Raw genomic sequence first — 24842 nt, 5'->3', positions numbered from 1 at the left:
TACAGCTCGTGATATTTGTCCCTTATGCATGCTCAACACTTCGAGCAGGGCGTAAACAGTGTATCCATACCTACGTAAGACTCACCCTCAACAAGCCTCACGTTAATCCTTAATCAAACAAGACATGATAGCCGTCTGCATCCTAGAGAACTGATCCTCCACCACAGCACACATGTTACCAACAGCAAGATCCCACAGAAACTCAACTTCCTGCCTCGAAATCACCCTCCTCCGGTCCTCAACAACCCTATCTTCGACAATGAAAAACCCAGCAATCTGCGCGAAAAAAACGTCTGATGAGACTCGAGAAAGGGAGTCATGGAAGAGACCTGAGAGTCAGACTTAAGCTGAAGCTCCCTGTTATCAAAGTAGAACGCTTGAACCGATCTTCAAGCGAGAGCGTCTGGTGAATGTGGTAAGCTCTATAGAGCGGAGTCAAATCAAAGGCATCACTGCCTTCAAGGCCAGAGTCATACTCATCATCATCGTCTTCTTCTTCCTTCAGCGCGTAGACGCAGTCGCGGAGACTGAGTCTGCTCTGCTCCTCTGCTTCCTTCTGCTTCATCCTAAGCTCCTCCTCTCGCTGCCGAGCAGCAGAAGCTTCACCGATCGCTAACTGACCAAGATTACGGCTCACGACACGAATCTCCACCAGCCAATCACCTAACTCCTTGCTCACCTTCCTCTCGACATAGCCTCGAATCTGAGGGATCCTCTTCTCCAGCATCCGCTTCAAAGTCGACGACTGCGTCTTCTCCAAGAAGTCGCTCTCAATCGAGTCCACGCACTTCAAGGCCAGGTAGAAACTCCCGCTCTGGAGATGGTGATTAGCGCGAGAGACGAGCTCCATCACACGAACGCAGTGCGTCACGGCTCTAATCGCCAGATCGACGTTCCTGGACACGGTCTGCGCCTCGACGAGCGAATCGAGAGAGACGAGAGGAGCGGGGCGGCGATGGATTGGAGCTTGGAATTGGAATCGGAGAGAGAGGATTTGAGAGAGTCGACATCTGAGAGAAGAGACTTGAGATCGTCAACGGCGTGGATGAAGTCTTGGTAGTGAGCTTTGCAGACTTCTTCGATCTCTGATTCTTTGGATCGAGCGAACAACTTGAGATGGTGGAGGAGAGTCTCTGGCTTCCCCGTCCCGAACGTTTTCCGCACAAACGGTCCTAAATCCTCGCCGTTACAGATCGCCGAGGATATCAGGAGTTCGTCCAGCTTCTCACCCGAGTCCGCTCCGGCGGTTGTGGGACCCGGTTGCGCCGTGGTTTAGGTGAATGCATTATTGCGGCGTACAGCGAAGGAGGAGGAGGAGTTTTGGATTTGGACAACGAATTGATTTGGTGTGTGCAATGTGGTTGACTAAAATGGCTTCGCTCTAGAAGCGGCGCGACTCATGAACACGAGGGTTGTTTCGTCTTTTCAATCTCGGAGTGGTTTCTCTGACTTTCGGCTGAATATTTGTCTAAGAGTTTTACGCGTCTTTTATGTGCGTGATATCACGCGGTCAAGATTGTAAACTATGTCATTAATAAATAAAGACTAATTTACCAAACAATAAAAACAAAAATTCTATAGGATAAAACTAAAATTTTTTTGTCACAAATGTAAACTTTGAAAATAAAAATGACCAAAAATAAACTTAAATGTTTTATCAAAAGAATTAAATATAAATTTATACTTCTAATGTTAATTAATCTGGACATTAGGGTTTAGAGTTGGGAAAACGATCTATTTCCCCCCTCATAACTATCATATAGCACCATATTCCACCCACTATATTCTCCTGAAATAAGTTACATGCTAATTTCTCCTGAATTTAAAGTTAAAACTTATTTATCTGAATAAATGGTTCTAAATTTAATTGCACATAAACCATGATTTTAGTTGGTTGATTGTTAACCAAATCATTTTAACCATAGTAAACCAATATAAAATCAATTTTAATAAACCCCACCCGTAAATAATCCAACCTAGTCTTTCTCTTCTTCACCCGAACTCGTTTTTTTATCTTCTTCTTTCTCTTCTTCTTCATCGAATTACCAAGAGCAATAAAGACAGTCAAATATATCAAACGTATCTATGTCAAAGTCAGTATCGATTGCTGAATCCCGTAATCACTCTGTGATTGTGCTTAATAATTCATGTAACTCTCTGTATAAAAAAATATATATATATATATTATATATATATATAATATATATCAAAGTCAAAGTTTCAACTACTTTCTCTTCTCCATTGATCTCAATCCTCCAATCCACAATCAGATTGAAACTTTTGGTCACTCTTTTCTTTTTTTTCTTGAAATAATCTGAGGAAATGGGCGGAAAAGGTATCGACTTTGCCGGAGTCTGAGATCGATGTAACAAATAAAGCTCACGATTTTAGATTTTATATGTTGAAATCTGAACATTTTTTACGGTTACTTCTAGTTGCTGATTGACAAATTCATCAGGTGATGAAGAAGACGAATTAGAAAAGAAACAAATATGTGAGTCGAGTGAAGAATAATAAGAAAGAAACCGGGTCTGAGTGGGTCGGGTTTTTATTTTAAATTTAATTTTGTTTTGTTTAGCTGGTTAAAAATGATTTGGTTAACAATAAACCAACTAAAATCAAAATTATGTGCAATTAAATTTTAGAACCATTGATTTAGGGATAAATAAGTTTACATTTTTCAATTCAAGGAGAAATAGTTTATAATTTTAAATTCGGGGAAATCTAGCACTAGGTGATAGTTCGGTGGAGATATGGTGCTATATGATAGTTATGAGGGGAAATATTATCGTTTTTCCTTTAGAGTTAAAGAATGAGTTTAGAATTGAAGAGTAGGGTTTAGGGTTTAAGGTTTAGGATTTAGGGTTTAGGGTTTATAACTTAGGGTTATGGTTTAGAGTTGAGGAGTGGGATTTCGGGGATAGGACGTCAAATTTAAAAAATAAAATAAATTTAAAAATTTTAAAATAAAAATGTTTATTTTGGTCATTTTAGTTTTTGAAATCTATTTTTGTGACAAAATGTTAAAAAAGACTATTTGAAAAAATTGCCAAAAAAATGAAGATAAATTAACATACACTAAAGCTTGACATTTACCTAATTTTCACTAGTCAAACAATATCGAAGATAAATTGTCTGTCACGTGTTGATTAAGTAAGGTTTTATTATATTATGTGGTAATTAAACTGTATTACGTGGTAATTGAATGAGAAAAATAAATCATGTATGTCAAACGATTTCTTTCTTGTGTAATTCATTAGTTAGATTTTCTCTTTATTTTTTTCTTCAAATTTTTCGACAAAAAAACACTAACAACAGAGAGAAAACAAAAGAAGGCAAAATTGAACTGAGAAAAAAAGAGAATGTCTTCGATAAACTAAACATTCTCGTTTTTCTTTGCCAATTCTTACCTACTACGGTTTAATTATTACATAATACAATAAAAACTTTACTTAATCAACACGTGACAAACAATTTATTATCGGTATTATTTGACTAGTGGAAATTAGGTAAATCTATTTTATTAAATTTAAGTACTAAATAAAACTAACATTATTTTCAACAGATTTATTATATCTTTTCTTTTCTTATTTTCACTCAATTTAACTACTTTATTAATTGTATTTTTTGAAATAATTTGACAGCATGTCTTATAGAAATATAAAACATAACTTCCAGTGTTTTATTATATATTTTACATTCTTTTTTATACTTTTTAACTACTTCATTAATTATATTGTCATAGTAATTCGACAACGTTTATTTTACGTGGTAACCATAATAATTCCATATGTTTGAATGAATTTTCTCCATCTGCGACAAGAATTCAAACCAGTTAACAAAAAAACTTTTTATTTCTTAACATAATCAGTTATATATGGATATCAGGTATACGGTTGGGTATGGATTGGTTCTTTCGGATATCGAGTTTTTTTTTGGGTTTTGAAATTATGCTTTGTGCAGGTATTATAAATTTTCGGGTGGGATTTGAATATGATCTTTCCAGATTCGGGTGGGTTCGGTTTTTATGTGTAGGAACAAAACAATGAACAAAAAATTATATATTTTAAAATATCATTAAATAATTTATAAAAAATTAACAACAAATATCCACATGGATGCGCATGTCAAGCTTTAATGTATGTTAAAACCATATTTCGAAAGTTCATGTATTGAATTTAAATTTTGTATTAGTTGATATATGTTTTTGCACAGGTGAAGTGTTTATGTATTGATCCGAACCAGTGGTCCTTGTTGATGTATGAATTAGCCGATTTTCTGTTATTGGTTAACAACAACTTAATGTTTGACTAACGAAAATTAGGTCAATGTATGATAAAACTAAAATTTAAAAATTCAAGTATGAAAATTAAATTTTGTATTAGTTAATGTATATTTTTGCAGAGGCAACATGTTTATATACTGATCGAGAGCATTGACCTTTGTTTATGTAGGAATTTATCGATTTCCCGTAGAACGTCATATAGACTAATATCTTGTGTTAAAAAAATGACTTGTACCTATATTCTAGATAAATATTATTACTGTAGGTCGAGTGTGTGTATTTAATATTTTATATATCCAACTCGAAAAACAGAAACATCATAGCAAGTGAGATCATTAAAATATTATATATATATATATATATATATATATTTATATCCATATTATGGTCGATTGAATTTTCAAATTTAATCTAATAAGTCGAGACTCAGAGTATATGACAGTTAAAAAGATGATTCATAATACTTTATAAGCATATTTGTTTTTCTATAATATGAATTTAATTCTGGGATAAAAGGTATAACTTTTACCATTTGTTTTCTTCGTTATTCATCAATAATGGAAAAACGTTTTTAAGTTACAAAAAAAATAATGGAAAAACTTTAACAGAGACGCAGGAAAAGGAGAATAAAAACATGAATCCAAAGTTTTATTTTTGTTTGCTCTTTATAGACATCGTGTTTTGTTTTTGGAGGGTCATAGTGCATGTGAACTCATTACAGGAGCGCACATGGCAAGTGCGACATTCCCATCCTCCTCGTTACTATTCAGCGCTACTCTTCGTATTTTTTTCTATCATCCCTTGGATTAATATTGAAATAACCATGCCTTACACAGAGCCGGTAAAAGAACAAAGCTTTTCTGGAACTATAAGCCGACGAGATAAAACAACGCTCCTCGGTGCCAAGAGTAAAACAATAGCAAAGAACATAACTTATGCTAAAACAAGGAAGGAATAGATCACTAAAGGAGAAGAGAGCACCACCTTGCACTCAAGGACGGGCATACCTAACGAGAACACATCCACAAATAACACCAGAGGAGAAGATCATCGAGGTAGACTGGACACACATGAGCATCATCAACGCATAAACAGATTCGAGAAAGGTTAGAATTCTTAACCGTCGCTGTACACACCTTTCAATCCCAACTAAGATTTGCCATTGGACTTTGATTGTGCTCTCCACGCGCCTCATACGCCCAACACCCTACGGCGAAGCCTATAAAAGCTTCCCGAACACGTCTTATTCATACAGCCGGTAGCTGGATAAAAACACCACTACAAATCCAGGACAATCACGAACAAATCGGAGGCAAACGACCAACAATGGAGCATTGTCTTCTAAAAACATCTATCTCTCTCAAATTCTCTTCAAAACTAAAATAGAGCTCGTAAAAGGCTCTGACCCTCAAAGATCAACAACCACAAGAGTTGACTTCAAAGAACAGAGGCAGCACACCAAGCCCAACCTCTCCAAGCAGTCTAAAACCAACCAAGTTTCATAAACAGAACAAACGAAAAATTGGGATTCCAAACCCTAAGTCTAAAAGCCGACCCCCAACCTAACCTCCATAACTCCTATCGTCTTGCTGCTTCACCAGAGAGGAAGAACGAGGCCCAAAATAAAGATCTACTTGACCAGATCTGAGCGACACAGTCGTCTTCCATCACCAAGGTCTCGAGCATATCGACGAAAGAAAGAGGAGATGGCAGGAGGCAGAAAGAAACAGAGACGAACGGAGCCGAAGCAGGCGCACGCGCCGGAACAGATCTAGGGCGTCAGTGTCTTCAAGAGTCGCCTTCTTTTGGATTTAAAACTCTCTCGACAGATCTAGGGCATCATGCGCTACTCTTCGTACTTAGGGGTGTCAAAATGTATCGTTCATGAGCTACCTCAACCCAGTTCGTTTTTTCATGAACTTGTTTACTATATTTTAGGTTCATTTAATAAATGAATTTAATGACCGAACTTAAATTAGATCACAAATTATATGGGCGATCTATAATGAACATAAACTGGCTTATGAGCTTGTTCATTTTTATACTTACAATATATAATATATATATATTTGGATAACTTCTAATTTCTTATGTAAACAAAAAGATCATTTTTATATTTATTATATTTATCTTCTAAAACTAAAATGTAAAACCAAATCTTCTTAATTATTAATTTTAATATTAATCATATTTTCTATCTCAAATTATTTATTTATATTATACTTTAAGTATGTATAAATGCTTTATTTTACTTTTATGATTTGAACAAATGAAGACTTTGAAGATGTTATCTCAAAACTTTCAAGAGGAATAGGGATTTTGGATAATTGATTTAGCATTAATTTAATTTATTTTAGGTGTTGGTTTCATTTAGTATTTCATATTAAGTGTTTTAGATTTTTTAATGTTTAATTTCGAATAATAATATAAAGTTATATTAATATTTTTATAATTATTATTTTTATAGTAAATACAAATTATCTCATTTAACTCATGATCTACATGATATGAGTTTGAGTTTACATATTGAAGTTCATATAATAAATGAGTTGAGTTGAGCTAGCTCATGAAAAATCCGAGCTTGCTATGAGCTAAGCTGAGCTGAGTTGAGCGAGCTAGCTCATTTTGACACTCCTATTCGTACCTATATATAGCTTATTATACATTTACATATATATATTTGATAATCCGCGCGCATGCCCGAAGTGAGTTTTTTATACTAATGTTTATTTATTAAATGGTTTTAACATTTTACAAAGCTGCAATCTTTATCGATTGTAAAATGACGAATACAAATGTTGGTCTTTTAAATGTATTATATTTGTTAAAAAGTTAACGTATCACAGCTCATTTTAATTATTTTTAAGACTTCATATGCACAAAAGAAAATTAAATTTTACGGCTGACACAAATCACCAAAACCAGATAGGCAAACATCGATTGTAAAATGACGAAAGTGGATTAGATTTCTTGCTCTCGATTTGTTTGCTATTCACCCTCCATAAGTGATTTCATTTTCTACATCTATAAAATTGTGCTTTCGTTCGCGTTTCTGTTTCACTAATATGATTTTTGTTTTCTTTTTTTATTTAAATTTTCTGTGAATTATATAAGTGTCTATTTAAAAAGATGGACATCTGTACAAAAATTAGTTTCACTCCACATACATATCTAAGAATAAAAAATTTGAAAAAAATCACCAGCAAACTCTATTCACAGCTTAATATTCAAATCTAATATATCAAACTGTTATAAAATATAAGTTTAAACCCGAAATATAAATGTATGTCTAGTATATATTCACCAGTTTGGTTTAAAAATCATCTAATTCTAAAAGAAAAATAAATTATTATTTTATTAACCTACACTTTTGAGGTTTAGTTACTTAAAAGTATGCCGATAAACAATATATATAATACTTTACCATTCTAGCATATGTATCAACTAAGAACTGTTTAATTTATTAAATGATAAACCAATTTTTTTTATAATAAATAGTTCAAATCTCTTATTTTTACAATTATAATAGCTAGACATGGTATTATGGAGAAAACAAATATTAGAAGAATGATCAAATCATTCTTCGAACAAATTTAAAAAGAAGTGATTGGGATATTGTCATGATTTTTTTTTTTTTACAACAAAAGGCTAAGAAACTAAGAGGATCCCTGATCCGAGAGCCACCTCGGGGGGACTGAATCAACATAAACCTTAGCAGATGGCGAAGTCCTAGCACCTCGTGCTAACTTATCCGCCAGAGTATTTTGTGCCCTTGGAATATGTTGGATCGAGAAGTTGAGGAAGAAATCCTTACATCGCAGAAACTCCTCCATATGTGTAGTGAACGCCGGCCATTCTGTTGGTGTAGACACCATCTTCACCAATTGAGAGCAGTCAGTTGCAAACACCACCTCTGTAACTTGTAGGGTCTTCATGCACTCCATCGCCCATATCAAAGCTTCACATTCAGCATGTAAAGGTGATAGACTCCTGCGAATAGACATTGCACCCATCATAATATCAGTGGATTCATTTTTCCTATAAACCCACCCTTGTCCCGTGTAAAGTTCATTTTCCTTCCATGCTCCATCAATATAACACCTGTCAATGTTAAGTGGCAAAGCTTTTCCAATAATATCTAGAGTTCCACGCTTTTTGTTCGCATCTTTCTGAGCTTCAGCCCACAGAACACCTTCTATCTCCGAAGTCCTAAGAATGTCAAGAGGAGTTCTTGTCTGATTCTTGAAAACTTTAGCATTTCGGTTCTTCCATATATACCATAGTATCCACGAAAAATAACTCAAATCCGGTTCCTTGGATAACCGCCAGAAGAGATAGTCCATATTTGTAAAAAGAGATTGAGTGGGAAAAACCCCCAGACATGAAGGAATATTAGATAAAGCCCAAGTTTGTAATGCCAATGGCCACTCAAACAACACATGATTAATGGATTCTTCCTCATTCCCACAGACTTGACACTGAGTATCACATCTTATCCCTCGGTAACGAAGATTCTTGGTTACCGGTAAACTACCCGATAATACTTGCCAAACAAAATGTCTCAGTTTGGTGAGCATTGAAGCTTCCAAGAGTGAGCCAAAAGTGATTGAGTATTTGGTCCCAGAAAACTATCCTGAACTCCACTATCTGGATATAATGTTTCCGTTCGATATCCTGATTTAACCGTATAGCTACCATGGTCTGAAAAATGCCAACCATATGAATCTGGATTTGGATTACGGCTAATGGCTATACCCCGTATTATATCTACATCATCCTGATGTATATAAGCTTTAAGTAAATTCAGATTCCAAGAAAGATCTTCTTGATTAATCAAGTCTTCCACTTTAAGTAATGGATTCAAATATTGATTCGAAATTTTTTGTTTTGCTGACCTCGGGCGAGGAGCAGAGATCCAAGGATCATTCCAGACTGAAATGCTTGAACCAGTTCCCACTCTTTTGATTAGCCCTTTATTAACCAGAGATCTAGCTGATGTAATACTTCTCCACCCGTAGGATGGAGAATATGATCTGATTGGATCCAAAGGATCAGATTTCCTATAGTATCTTCCTTTAAAAACTCTTGCGAAAAGAGAATTAGGCTTGTCTATTAACCTCCATAATTGTTTCGCTAATAACACCGTATTAAAATCTTGAATATCTCGGAAACCAATACCTCCTTCCTCTTTATCTTTGCCCATTTTATCCCATGAAAACCAATGCATACCTTTCGTATTGCCACTACCACTCCACCAAAAATGAGAGACTGTACTAGTAAGTTTTTTCGTGACCGTTTTTGGTAACCGAAAGCATGACATAACATGAGTTGGCATAGGTGATGCCACTGCTTTAATAAAAACTTCCTTTCATCCTTTCGTAATAAATCTTATTGTCCAATTATTAACTTTATTATTTACCTTTCATTAAGAAAACCAAAAATCTGTGTTTTAGATCCCCCAAGACTCTCCGGTATACCCAAATATGTTCCCATCCCACCAATTGTAGTAATACCCAAAATCTGCTGTACCTCTAATCGGTTTGCATCCGGAACCTTATGGCCAAACTGCAAAGACGATTTTTGAAAATTAATCTGTTGCCCCGACGCTCTTTCATAATCTTTCAAGATCTGTAGAATAGTTTCACACTCTTGCCTATTGGCCTTGCAGAAAAAAAAAATATCATCCGCAAATAATAAATGTGAAATCGCTGGGCTACCACGAGCAATTTTTAACCCAGTTAGTAACTTTTCCTCCTCTTTTCTTCTTATATTTGCTATCAGTGCCTCAGTACACAAAATAAACAAGTAAGGTGATAACGGATCACCCTGACGAAGACTTCGGTTTGGTACTATGTGTCCTTTTGGTTGACCATTAATCAGAACCTTATATTGGACAGATGTTATACAAGACATTATCCGAGATACCCACCTTTGTGCAAATCCCAGCTTTAGCAGCATTGCCTCAATAAATGGCCATTCAACTCTATCATACGCCTTGCTCATATCTGTTTTTATAGCCAAAAGTTTCTCCTTACATGAATTGTTCGTTCTTAAACCATGAAACATCTCTTGCGCGATCAAAATATTGTCTGAAATTAATCTACCAGAGACAAAAGCTGACTGTGTTTCTGAGACTAATCGAGGCAATATTCTTTTCAAACGCTGACAAATCACCTTCGAAATAATCTTATATCCCACATTACACAGACTAATAGGCCGCAATTTCGTCATCCTGCTTGGGCGCACCGTCTTTGGAATGAGGCAAATATTGGTCATATTTATCCTCCCATCCAAATATCCAGTCCTAAAAAACTCATTAACCATACATGTGATATCTGATTTAATAATCGACCAAGACTGTTGGAAAAATAAAGCTGTCATTCCATCCGGTCCTGGAGCCTTTTCTGGATGCATCATAAATAAAGCCAATCGCACTTCTTCCTCTGACGCCCAAGAGGTTAAAGATCTATTATGATCCTCCGTGATCAGTGAAGGTATCTCTTTTAAAAATTCCTCATAACCCGAAGGTGATGACGTCGCAAACAAATCATTAAAATAATCTATTGCCACTCCTTCTACTTCAGATTCCGAAGTAACCCAATTACCATCACTATTATGCAAGCCCACTATCTTATTTTGTTTTCTTCTCTGTTTAGTCAAAGCGTGATAAAATTTTGTATTCTGATCACCTTTTGCGTGCCAAGTCGTTCTACATTTTTGTTCCCAATATAATTCTTCATCCCTATATGCTTCTTGCAATTTCCTGGATACATCAAGCACTTCCTCATATGTTTTAGTATTATCACACTGAACTTCCTCCAAAGCCTTCTGAAGAGAGGAAATCTTATCTTTCCATATGGGAGATTATTTTTCCTCCAAACTGAAATTTCATGTCTGCAGTTACTAATTTTGTCCACAGTACCCGGATTCTGTCCTGGTCTTTCAGAAGACCAACCTTCGAAATGGAGTCCATAAGGCCATCCAAACCAATCCATCTTTTGTCGAACCTAAACTGCTGTCTTGTCCTTACAAGTTTTTCATCTAGACTCGTCACTATAGGCCTATGATCCGAACCTACCATTCTCAAATACTCCACAAAGGAGGTCGGGAATAAATTGTGCCATTCTACATTCCCTAGAGCCCGATCAAGTCGACACCGTACCGTTTGTTTGTTTCTCTTCCCGCTCCAAGACATAGTATTTCCCAAAGACGGGAATTCCAAAAGACCACAATTATCAATCATATTATTAAAATCTACAAAGGTGGACGCATGTCTTAGCGCTCCCCCTCCTTCTCATGATTACCTGTTATTTCATTTAGGTCCCCAATAATAAAACCACGGCTCCAATCTATTTATCCCAATCCGAGTGAGACGTTTCCATACTTGGTCCCGACGATCCTGAACAGGATCACCATATACAAAGGAAATAAAAATAGTTTTCCTTTATACTTGTTTCAACATCTATAATTCTATTACTTGAATAGATAATAGTAACCGGTAAATCATGGTCATAATAAAGAGCCAAACCACCACTCCTTCCAATTGGATTCACTGTATGTAAATATTTATAACCAAAATGAAATTGAAAATTCTGTACAAAATTAAACTGTTGTTTTGTTTCCTACAAGAAAAGAAACGCGGGTTTATATTGTACCATATCTTTCTCAGATAACTAATCGTATATTTTACTCCCCATTCTTCTTCAATTCCAACTCAATATCTTCATAATCACTATCCTTATATTATTTTAAAAATAAAAATAAATCACTATCCAATAAAAGTAACCTTGGGAATAAAAACCGTTTCAGGACCCCTCCAAACAGAGTCAATCAATCCAATAATCCATTTCCACATTCTTATTACTCTACTGTTATGATTAAAATCTGAATCTCTCCGTACGATGAGAATCCCTTTGCATCTACCGTAATATAAAAGTCAAAAATAACTCGGTAATACTGTCTCCTTATCTGACCCATTGTATCAAACCATATCCTTAACCTATGATACCAACTTAGACGTGAAAAACCATTAATTCCTCATAATCAAATAACGAACACACACCAGCTACCGTCTTTAAAATATCCTTATAATCAAAGTACTCAAAATCCTGAGAAATTTCTCTTTGTATAACCATCTTAACATCCGCAGGCTTTACTGGAGGAAAACCCCATCCAATAGAGTAAACATTTCCATTCCTGACTTCCCAAAAACCAAAAGTAGCGACCATGGATCTCGTCTTATCTTCCTGACCTCTTATAAATACATTTCCTAACAAAATCCCTCTCCGACTCTCACGAAATGTGAAAAATTCCCTACCAGCAGTATTCTAGTCCATAGTCACACAACTCTCATATAAAGAGCGATGTTGATCAGTCCACATACCAAGACACCACACTCCAGTAACATGCTCAAAAAATCAAGCCCCTGCCAAGTTAAAAAGTACCTCAGCGTTACACATACCAAACGACAAGCCAATGTACCTGTTCCAAACACAATAACATTACTAATCATAAATCTACAACGCAAACCATTACACTCCCCACACTGTCCTATATAATCTTGTAAAATTTGTATCTCCTCAATATCTTCCATATCAGCCGTGATGGCAAAATGCCTTTTCCAAATAAAACACTCCTCTTTACTTGTTCCAAAACCTCTAATCCCAACAAACAAGGACCCAAACACAATGTATCTCCTAGCCATATAAAAGAGAAACCTCCCATACCCAACGAGATATAAGATCCCCCGAGAAAGCTCAAGTCTACACAACTCAAACTCAAACCACCACCCATACTCATACAACGTCAGTACCAAAGAAAAAAATCCAAATATATTATTCCAACACCCTGAAAACCTCAGAGGAAACTCATAACAAAAATTGAAAGCAAAATCAACCGAAAACCAGAGAAAAAACTAGATCTTTCCCAACACTTATTCATTAAATATTAGAAAACTTGATAACTCTTTAATCCTGATCAGGATCTGGCTTAACCGAAGCCTTCTTTGGGGGTAATGCGCCCTTCTCCCCCATCTTACTACCCTGCTTAGCCGTGTGTTTCTTCCTTGGAGAGACGATACTCTGCACCAGTCGCTTCTTAAGCGTGCCTTCCATCACAGCACCACTTGTTTTCCCAAGCTTCTTCCTATTAACCGGACATTCTTTGCCCTCATTAACCATTCTAACCTCCTGAGATTCTGTCTCCATCAATTGATTCTCTTCCTCCACGTCGAAATCTTCTTCAGTGGGGATGACGTCTCCTAACTGATCAGCGCCCCCCTCTTCTACTCCTTCAGTAGAGGCCACATCCTCGGTAAGCTCCAGCACCACCCCCTCAGTCTCCACCTCCTCAATCAAGCCCTCCTTCTCCCCTTCCTCCTTTCCCTCACGTTCCATGTCACCACCAACCATTTTAGCCTCCACAACAGCCGCCTCAAGGGGGTCAGGGATAAGGGTTGTCTTCTCAAGTCCCTTAGTCTCAGCCTCTTCCATGATCGCATCATCCTCTCCTTCCAACCCCTTCAAAGCCATACCCGATGAGTTTCCTTCAAAGGTGAGAGCTTTACGAGCCTTGGAAACTGAAGACTGGTTCCTCTCACCACTCTTTCCACTTCGAAAAGCATCCATCATAAGATTTTGTTGATGGTCTAAGTGTTGTCCCACATCTTGAGAGTCAAGCTTACTTAAACCACTAGTAGCCATAGCATATCCCGCTGGCGCCTCTGTGTGGGAAAGACGCCCACTCTGCCTCATATTCCTTGACTGGGCCCCATCTTGATCTCCATAAGACCTCTTGAAGCCCGGCTTTTTGAAACCATCATAGCTGTTGTTATCATATGCAATGCCTTTTCCTTTATACTCATTGTTTCGCGGAACTTGTTGACCATTTCTCCGGTTGTTACCATCAACAGCCCCACCAGACACTCTTCCTTGCGATTCAACTGCACCCTTGTAACTTAACATGGATGGGTCCTGATTCTGATCTGTCCTTGGTGGCTGTGCCGCCTTCTCCTCCTCTGTACTCTTCATCACCGTTGGACATTTAGTCTGATCATGCCTCAAGCTTGAGCAGATTCGACAAAGCCCATGTAGCTTCTCATATCGCAAAGCTATGATAGATTCTTCACCACTATGGAACTCTGCCGTGACTGAGAAGACCAGAGGCTTGAAAGCATCAATGATTACCCTAACCTTTCCTTCATCAATGTCAACATCTTCATCTCCCCTAACCACTCCCAAGGCCTCCCCTATACTTTTGAAAGTTGGTGCAGCCCAAAAGTGGAGAGGTACACCCATGATACGTACCCAGAATGTTATTTTAGATGGATAGTTCTCCTCCACCACCGGCTCCCACCGGACAATAGACAGCATCCAATTATCAAAGTGGAAAGGCTCGTTTTTCATCACCTCCACAATATCTTCCTCTTGATCAAAATCGAACTGGAAACGCCCCATTCCCAAGTCTGCTCCCGCCACTCTCTCATCCACATTCCAGATCTTCGGGAGGTGGTACAGCAACGCCTTCATCACCTGCTTGGATGGGTTCATACACCGCCCGATCACCGTTTTTGAGTACTCCGCAATGAGATTGGAGTTATCGAACTTTGGGATCGAAATCTTCAAGCCCAAGCTTGGGGCCTGAACCTTCTTACCACCAGACTTGACCAGCCACTGACCCTGAGACATCACACTCCAAATACAAATGTAATAAGAAACCAAAAAGAAAGTTGGAGAGTATTGAGAATGATAGAAACACATCCCAATTCCTTGAGTATATATAGGTGCAAAAACACAATCAATATCGAATTTCCATTCTAACAGAATTGATGAATTCCAAATCATAATTAAGCGCGTAGAATCCCCAATTTGAAGAGGTATATCCTCAGAAATTATAGTCCAAATTTCCCAAGATTCTACTGTACTAGAGAAACTAGGATAAGACCCGCGCCTTGCGCGGGATTAAGTTATTATTTTTATTATATTTTGGAGAATGAAACAATAGTTTGGCTTCATTTGGATTACGGGTGTTCAATCCGGATATCGGGTTGGTTTCGGTTCGGTTCGGTTTTTTCGGTATTTGGTTAGTAAAATATAACTACTATTCTAAATCCATATTTACTGACTTTAGTCTTTCACATACTTTTGAAAGATTTCAACTGGACGACTAAATTGATCAGCCAATCTTGTTGCTTTAAATCATTAGTGTTTATATATATATATTATTTAGTTTGAATATTTATTAAATAAAAATTCATATGCGTTATATTTTATGATCATTTGTAACTTATTATAACAAAAAAATAATCTATTGATCACAAAATTTTCAGAGTGGAAATATTCAAATTTCTAATAATATATAGACGTTTTGAAAAATTCAAATATAACATATAAAAAAAAATATAAATGTTTTTATTATATATTTAATGTGATTTTTTAATATCTTTCAATAATATAAAATTAAAAAAAAGAACTAAGATACCAAAATTGTTATCAAATATTTATTATTCATAATAATTAATTTTCATATATACGTTAATCATATTAGGTAATTTCGTAGCTTCTAATTAAGGAAAGTGCAAAAACAATTTTGGTAGATTATTTATCAATTCGATAGTTAGTTTAATAAAAAATATAATGTAAGTCAAGATGGACCAACCTATTTTTCTAAGAATAGTATATTTTATATAGTCATTTATTAAATGAGAATTTATAATCATACAGTTCTATGATCATTCATATCATTTTATAACTGAATATTTAAATCATCGATAACAAAATTTTCAATGTGAAATCTTTAATAAGTTTATAATTTATAAATGTTTTTGAAAATTCATTGAAAGTTTTAATATTAAAATATTTATGTAATCTTATGGTATATAGTATAATCTATATATATATATATAAATATATATGTTTTTTTATTAAATGCTATTTTTTACTCATATGGTTTTAAAATAATGTGTATCTTCTTATAATATTAAATAAAAGTTCATATTAATACAATTTTATGATCATTTGTAACTTATTATGACAAAAAAAATAATCTATTGATCACAAAATTTTCAGAGTGGGGATCTTCAAATTTCTAATAATTTATAGACGTTTTGAAAAATTCAAAATATAACATATAAGAAAAATTATAAATGTTTTGACGACAAAAAAAAGAATTTTTTATTATATATTTAATGTGATTTTTATATATATTTTAATAATATAAAATTAAAAAAAGAACTAAGATACAAAAATTGTTATCAAATATTTATTATTCATTATAATTAATTTTCACATATACGTTAATCATATTAGGTAATTTCGTAGCTTTTATTTAAGGAAAGTGCAAAACATTTTTGGTACGTTATTTATCAATTCGATAGTTAGTTTAATAAAAAGTGTAATATAAGTTAAGATGGACCAACCTATTTTTCTAGGAATAGTATATTTTGTATAGTTATTTATTAAATAAGAATTTATAATCATACGGTTCTATGATCGTTCATATCATTTTATAACAAAATATTTAAATCATCGATAACAAATTTTTTTAATCTGAAATCTTTAATAAGTTTATAATTTATAAATGTTCTTGAAAATTCATTGAAAGTTTTAATATTAAAATATTTATGTAATCTTATGGTATATAGTGTTTAATATATATATATATATATATATTTATTTTATTATTAAATGATATTTTTTACTCATATGGTTTTAAAATCATGTGTATCTTCTTATAATAAAAATGTTAAACCATTGATCATTAATTTTTAACATAATAATTTTAATAGTTTTATTCATTTATTGTCGTTTTTAAAAATTCAAAATATAACATATACGAAAAAATCTAAATTTTATTTTTATAGCTAATTTGATTGTTTAATTTATTTTAATAATATAAAATTAAACAAAAAATGATGGAGGAGATATACATTGTTATCAAATCTTTATTATTAAACTCATTAATTGTCATATATATATTAGTCATTTATGGTAATTCCGTAGGTTTTATTTAAAGAAAGAAAATATCATATCATATCATTATATCATATAGTTTGACCATCTTATGTATCTAACAACATATAAAAATCGAATGTGGACCTACTTATTTTTCAATTGAATGTAATTGACTACCTAATTGAGTGCTACCTATGCATTGGAGCCTCTTTTAATTAATACAAAATTGAGGTTACATCTTTTCAAATATTCCTCAATTAATATATAAGGGATAGTTGACCAATGATTTGATAAACTTCCCAAAATTGAGATATATATTCCAATCAATCCATATACCGTATCTCCACATTGACGCAGCCATCATCACGATAATTAATACTAAACCAAATCCAAGACACATTCAAATAATTCCCAAAATCAATCCAATTTCCCAGATCCGAAGGAACGTACCTTGAGCAATTATACAGGTCCCTTTGAATAATAACAGTAGCTTCACCTTCCTTGTCTGGACCCTGATACCATTGATTGACCTTTCGATCCCATCTCCATAACTCCATTACCATCCATCGAGGAAAACCCTCTTCGTATACACCAAACTTCTTTCCAATCTGGAAAATCCAATCCAATCCAAAACTTTTAAATCCAAAAACCCCTTTCCCCCCATGGTTTCGATCTGATCTCCTCCGTAGAACCACAAACCCCCTAAATCCCTCCTCATAAACTTCCCATATACCCCTGATCTCAAAACTCGAACCGATCTTCATACTGTCGAAAAAATCGCACTCGCCATCGATATAAAATTAGAGTCGCAATCCTGGATATTGTCATGATATTTCATTAAAATCTTTTTGGAATAAAAAATCAAGACTAAAATATTTAATCTGAATGAAATAATATATATAGTGCTTATAATATTAAAAATCATTTCTATTTGAAGAAGTGTATTTATGAGATTGTGAGGATCAAATGACATATTAGAAACCACTTATTTAAAAACTAATTTGTATACATAAAAGTATCTATATTATTAAAACTCAAGTAGAAAATTGGAGTATTTGGAGACTTGAATAGGACAATTAAAAAAAATTGGAGTGTTTGGAAACATGGATTGTAGTCTTTTGAAAAAAAAATTGGAGTGTTTGGAAACATGGATTGTAGTGTTTTAAAAAAATTAATTTTGTTTGGAAACAAGGATAGTAATATTAAGAAAAAAAGTAATGGACTTATGTTATTAAAAAAAATTGAAAGTCCATAATATTATAAGAAACTATTTATTTGGGCCACTTTAAAATATACGAAAATAGTTCAATCTAATTGCCTAAAACTTTTTTTTCTAAATTGACCATAAAACAAAATTTAAAATTTATATACATATTTCAAATCAAAATAATAATTCAAAGTTGATTTATATCAAAAACTGATTTAAAAATATACATATATTCAAAAATGAATTTTTACTAAACTATTTTTCAATAATCATTATAAAAAAATGTTGTCAATATATATAAGAAAAATACAATACAAAGCCCAATTTGAAATACCAACTGAAATTATGGTTTTTATATTTCATATTAAGTTTTAAAAATATAATATATGTAATTATTTATATGATGGTACGTATAAAATACTATTAATTATATGATTACTTATATGATGATACGTATAAAATACAATTAATTATATGATGACAATATACAATATATAATAATGACTAGGGATGGGCTTTCGGGTATACATACGGGTTTGGTTCTGATCGATTTGCGTTTTGGGTTTTCGGGGTTAAAGATTTCAGTCCTATTAGGATGTTTCTAAATTTTGGTTTGAGTTCGATTTGCGGGTTTGGTTCGGGTTTGGATAACCCATTTAAATTATTTTAAAAGTTTTAAATCATTATATATTTTAATTTTATCAAAATCTATAAATAAAATAATATATTACCTATAAATATGAATAATATATGTCAAAATACCTAAGCTTAACATATCAATTGGCTTGATTTAAAATTTTGGATACGGAATCAATAATTATTTAAAGTATTTTTTGTGATTTGAGTATACTTTAACTATTTTAGATATTTACTTTTGACTATTTATATATATTTTCAAGTATTTAAACCAATTTAAAAGTATCATTCTTGATGTTTTATATATGTTAAATCTAAAAATAATTAATATATATAAGTATATAAATCTATTTTTAGATAAATTTGGGTACCCGAATACTTCAGTTCGGATCAGATTCGGTTCTCTAATTAACAAAATTTTAAATAATTCGAATATTTAATCAATTTATGTTCGGGTTTGGTACTATATTTTTGGATCGGTATCGATTCAGTTCCTCGGATTCATTTTTCCAAACCCTAATAATTACATGAAAAACAAATATCAACATAGTTTCAAAATATACACCCGCACAGGCGCACATGTCAAAGTCTAGTATACATTAAAGCACATAAATCAAAATCAATACCTTTTGTTTATTTATAATCATTTTTTGGTAAATCAATTTAAATTTTTTTATTTACTTTATATGGTAAATAATTAAACTTTAGTGATATTGCCATAGATATATATATATATAGCATATTTTAATATAAATATTTATTATTGACACTTCCTAATCATGTGATTTATTAACATTTGTATATTTTATGTAACAAAAATTTCAACTGTTAATCACAAATATTTTAATGTGATATTTTCCAATAGAAATTTCAAAATTAAAATATTAAGATCTCAATAATTTTTCAATGCAAACTTTGAAATTACCATATTTATATATTTTATTTATATAGTAGATAATTTAACTTAAATGATGTATATATATATAATATGAATATCTATTAATGAAATTTCATGTTCATACGATTTATGATCATTTGTATCTTGCTTAAACAAAAAATAAATAAACCATTGATCACAATTTTTTAATGTGAGATTTTTACTATTTTAGTAATTTAAAGTCGTTTAAAAAAAATTCAGATATAACATATAAAAAAATCTATTTTTATTATATGCTTAATGTGACTTTTTTAATTTCTTTTAATAATATAAAATTAAACAAAAAAAGAGGATACCAATTTTTTTATCAAATATGTATTATTCTTAATCATTAATTGTCATATATATATGTTAATTATATTAGGTAATTCCGTGGTTTTTATTTAAGAAAATATATGAGAATATTCTTTTGTATACTACTAATCAATTTTATAGTTAGTTTAATAAAATAAACCATTGGAAAATATGTATTTTCATATTTTGATTTCTTTTTTAAAATGAATTTACTATTAGAGATGCTATTATATAAAAAAAACACTGCAAAAGTAAATACAATGAGTTATCTTTGAGTATTATCCCCAAAACCCTCTTAGTAAAATAGTTTATTCTGATTTTTGCCAAAAACTATTTCATAAAAGTCTTTTCTCTCTATTGTCTCTAGGGCTGGGCACAAAGCGATTACTGGCTATTTTGCGTGTACTTGCGACTTGACTTGTCTTATACGAGTAATAAAAAAATTTGACTTATACTTGACTTGTTAAAAATGAGTACTTGCTATTTCGAGTACTTGATAAAAAAAATGAATTACTTGCAAGTTCCTTGCCCCGCTCTATTACTTACTATTTACGAGTACTTATGAACTATTTACGAGTTTTTCTGAGTATTTAAGAACTACTTACTAAATAATCATCTATTAGAAATAGACATGAAAGTTTGTTTTATTTATTCTACTTAACATAGCATCTTAATTACTTAAAACGAAATATTTGTTCATATTATAAAAAAGACAAATAAAAAGTATATGAATATATCGATATATAAACATTGTATGATTTTTATGATGACAAAAATGTTTTCTCTAAACAAGTAACATGTAATAACAAGTCATATAGTTAAATTTTTTAATACTTGTTACTATATAATACTTAACTAGATGACGACGAATATTTAAAAATCAAGACAAATACGAAAAAAGTAATAAGTATAAAAGGAGTAATGAGTATTTGTGTCCAATCCTAAATGCATGGAAAAGAAAAGATAAATATAAACAAATATTTAATAGATCATGTAACAAATAGTAAGTAATAGAGCAAGTGACAGGGGTAACTACTTAAGTACTAAAAATAATAATGATACTTGACTTGGTTTTGCAAATAATGAAAATTGTCGACTTGTTACTTACGTTGACAACACCGAATACTTGAATTTCCAAAACGGATACAAGTCACTTAACGAGTTTAAGGCGAGTACTATTAATGATGCCCTAATTGTTTCTACTACATTTCTTTTCTTCTCACAATGCAAGACTTTCAGTTCTAATTTTTACCATATGGGAAACACAAAAAGAGTAGTCAAGAACTTTTTACTTTGCCACAGGAGAGAGGAGAGAGGAGAGAGAAGAGAGGAGAGAGGAGAGAGGAGAGAGGAGAGAGGAGAGAGGAGAGAGACAGACATACCTTTCTTCCCCTATAAACAGCAGAGATACTTCCTCTGTTTCCCACAAAGCAGCTTCTGCAATCTGTTCGCCCATTGGTTCATAGAAACTCTTCTCTCTCTCTCAGAGAAAATGGCTTTCCTTGGCTTTTCATCTGCCTCATATACCTTCAGAGTCATCATTTTCCTCTCTCTCTTCTTCTTCCTCTGCAATGGCTTCTCTTACCCTGACTCTTCTCTTTTCTACACCCACCACCATCGTCACAACTTGGCCAAGCACAACTACAAAGACGCTCTCACTAAATCCATCCTCTTCTTTGAAGGCCAAAGGTCTGGGAAGCTACCTCCCAACCAGAGAATGACTTGGAGAAGAGACTCTGGTCTCTCTGATGGATCTGCTCTTCATGTAAATCACCTCAACTTTCCTCAAGGTTTTCAGTTTAATATGGAAAAGTACGAACTGGGTTTGCTTGTTTACTGACAGATCTCAGCAATGTAGGTTAGATTATGTACTAATATCATCAAAAGATTAAACCCTTATTCATGAGTTTAGTGTGAACAGAACAGAGGATGATATTAGGGTTTTTTCTTTTTCCCTTTTCTATAAACCCTAATTTTTATTTACCTGGGTTGAAATAGATCCAGACAGTGTAAGTTAATTTCAGTTTTAATATCTTCAAAATATTCAATACTTTTCATTTTTTTTTATATTTCATATTTAGGTGGACTTGGTTGGAGGGTACTATGATGCAGGAGACAATATCAAGTTCGGATTCCCAATGGCATTCACAACAACGATGCTCTCATGGAGTGTGATTGAGTTCGGTGGTCTCATGAAATCTGAGTTAGGAAATGCTAAAGTAGCCATTCGTTGGGCCACAGATTATCTCCTCAAAGCAACTTCACGTCCTGACACCATTTATGTTCAAGTTGGTGATGCTAACAAAGACCATTCTTGTTGGGAAAGACCAGAAGACATGGATACACAAAGAAGTGTGTTTAAAGTAGACAAGAACACTCCTGGCTCTGATGTTGCCGCTGAAACAGCCGCCGCTCTTGCCGCTGCTGCTATTGTTTTCAGGAAATCTGATCCTTCTTACTCCAAGATCCTCCTCAGACGAGCCATTAGGGTAAGTAAAACTTTTTAAAAACCAAACTTTTTAAGACAGAACTGATTGATCTTTTGTTTTGTTGAATACAAGGTTTTTGCATTTGCGGACAGATACAGAGGAACATACAGTGCAGGATTGAAACCAGATGTTTGTCCATTTTACTGCTCTTTCTCTGGTTATCAGGTAAATGGGTTCTTTAGTTTCTCCACAAGTAAAGATTTTGGGGAAAATGAAATGAAATGAATGCATTTTGATTCTTGATTTTGTAGGATGAGTTGTTGTGGGGAGCTGCTTGGTTACAAAAGGCTACAAGGAATCTAAAATATTTGAATTACATTAAAGTCAATGGACAAATCCTTGGAGCTGCTGAGTATGACAACACTTTTGGTTGGGATAACAAGCACGCTGGAGCCCGAATCCTTCTTTCAAAGGTTAAAAAATTATTTTATAGTTTAAAAATCAGAATTTGAGTATAGTCAAGTGTGTGATTTTGATTTGTTGTTGTTGTTGTGAAGACGTTTCTGGTTCAGAAAATGAAGACACTTAGTGAATACAAAGGCCATGCTGATAATTTCATTTGCTCTGTTATTCCTGGTGCTCCTTTCTATATTTCTCAGTATACTCCAGGTTCTTACATCTTTACCCCCTCACTTTTCACTAATTTACATCTTTGCCCCTCCACTTAAGAAAATTACAGATATTTATGGTAATGATTTCTTATGTTACACTTTCTGGAAACAATATGATTTTTTTTTTCGTTTTTCTTAAACTCTTTTTGCTGATTTCTTTTCCTTTTTGGGTTAAAATTTTTGTTAATTTTTGACTGTTGATAAATATGATATTTATAAAACAATGCTAAGCAGAATAAAAGTAAAATGGTATGATATTATTTGATTGAATAAATATTAAACATTGTTACAACTAACACATATATCATGTAGGTGGATTGTTATTTAAAATGGCAGACGAGAACATGCAGTACGTGACGTCAACATCGTTCCTGCTCTTAACCTATGCCAAATACTTAACCTCCGCAAGAACCGTCGTCCATTGCGGTGGATCCGTCTATACTCCTGGCCGCCTCCGCTCAATCGCTAAGAAACAGGTTTAGTTCATTTAAAAAACTATTATTTTCTCAAGTTTTGTTAGAAAATCTAGTATAATTTTAATAATTCTCCCGTGATTAATTAATAGGTGGATTATCTACTTGGAGACAACCCATTAAGGATGTCTTACATGGTTGGTTACGGTCCGAAATTCCCACGGCGAATCCACCACCGTGGTTCCTCCTTACCTTGCGTTGCAAGTCATCCGGCCAAGATCCAATGTCACCAAGGCTTCTCCATTATGCACTCTCAATCTCCAAACCCTAATTTCCTAGTCGGTGCAGTCGTTGGTGGTCCGGACAAGCATGATCGCTTTCCGGACGTACGATCTGACTACGAGCAGTCAGAGCCAGCTACTTACATCAATGCACCACTCGTCGGAGCTCTTGCCTACTTCGCTCATTCTTTTGGTCAACTCTAGTTGTAACCGTTGACTTCAATCTAGTAACGAATGTATTAGTTAAGCTAAAAAGTAAAACTGAAGGAAGTTAAGCTTTATTTTTATTTTTGGCTTTTAGTACTAGTATATATATTGATCGAAAATAGGATCATATATTCACATGAAGACATTGGTCCAAGGGATGGATTTATTTTGTTCCTTGTTATATAACGTCAAAGTGTAATCTTATCGGTGATTATTGATGTTTATCCCTTATCCTTTTAAATTATTACATCCATGTTGTTATGTTTTGTATGTTTGTGTTTAATATTTTTGGGGGACTGGGTAGAATCTCCAGCTGTTTTGCGCTATAAATATAATACTATATGAGATTCTGATTTCTTGATTGGCTCCTAACTTCTTGGGGGCGTCGGATATACTTCTTTAGTTTCTGAATAAGTGTTACTATTACATTTTTCACAAAAGTTGCTAAAATATATGTAAGACAGATTAAAAAATTGATAACATATATGTAAATTGTTATTAATTAAATTTTTTTGATTAATAGTATTTAAGA

The 24842-nt window shown here is 33.4% G+C and overlaps 2 protein-coding genes and 1 pseudogene across 2 annotated transcripts; 1 reads left to right on the top strand and 2 right to left on the bottom strand.

Moving 5' to 3' along the window:
* Positions 1-6: 6 nt before the first annotated feature.
* LOC125596434 lies at positions 7-1286 on the bottom strand (annotated as a pseudogene).
* Positions 1287-12391: 11105 nt separating this feature from the next.
* On the bottom strand, positions 12392-18109 carry LOC125596436. Its single transcript, XM_048771585.1, has 2 exons — positions 17686-18109; positions 12392-14961 (listed from the first exon to the last, which is right to left on the bottom strand). The coding sequence occupies exon 2, from the start codon at positions 14830-14832 to the stop codon at positions 13252-13254; it is 1581 nt and encodes a 526-aa protein (XP_048627542.1). The 5' UTR covers positions 14833-14961; positions 17686-18109; the 3' UTR covers positions 12392-13251.
* Positions 18110-21672: 3563 nt separating this feature from the next.
* LOC125596435 (endoglucanase 17) lies at positions 21673-24554 on the top strand. Its single transcript, XM_048771584.1, has 7 exons — positions 21673-22074; positions 22391-22798; positions 22871-22963; positions 23050-23211; positions 23296-23407; positions 23722-23885; positions 23975-24554. The coding sequence occupies exons 1-7, from the start codon at positions 21802-21804 to the stop codon at positions 24305-24307; spliced, it is 1545 nt and encodes a 514-aa protein (XP_048627541.1). The 5' UTR covers positions 21673-21801; the 3' UTR covers positions 24308-24554.
* Positions 24555-24842: the final 288 nt, after the last annotated feature.

Source organism: Brassica napus, unplaced genomic scaffold (assembly GCF_020379485.1).
Source record: "Brassica napus cultivar Da-Ae unplaced genomic scaffold, Da-Ae ScsIHWf_120;HRSCAF=211, whole genome shotgun sequence".
NCBI classification, from domain to species: Eukaryota; Viridiplantae; Streptophyta; class Magnoliopsida; order Brassicales; family Brassicaceae; genus Brassica; species Brassica napus.
The sequence above is the reverse complement of the archived record's forward strand: the minus strand, read 5'-3'. Positions and strand labels throughout refer to the sequence as shown.

Excerpts from the sequence above, each read along its gene's own strand:
- LOC125596435 (XM_048771584.1), top strand. The coding sequence starts at position 21,802 with ATGGCTTTCCTTGGCTTTTCATCTGCCTCATATACCTTCAGAGTCATC. Across the intron at positions 22,964-23,049 it reads GCTCTTTCTCTGGTTATCAG|GATGAGTTGTTGTGGGGAGC; the intron begins GTAAATGGGTTC and ends TTGATTTTGTAG. Across the intron at positions 23,408-23,721 it reads TATTTCTCAGTATACTCCAG|GTGGATTGTTATTTAAAATG; the intron begins GTTCTTACATCT and ends TATATCATGTAG.
- LOC125596436 (XM_048771585.1), bottom strand. The coding sequence starts at position 14,832 with ATGAACCCATCCAAGCAGGTGATGAAGGCGTTGCTGTACCACCTCCCG.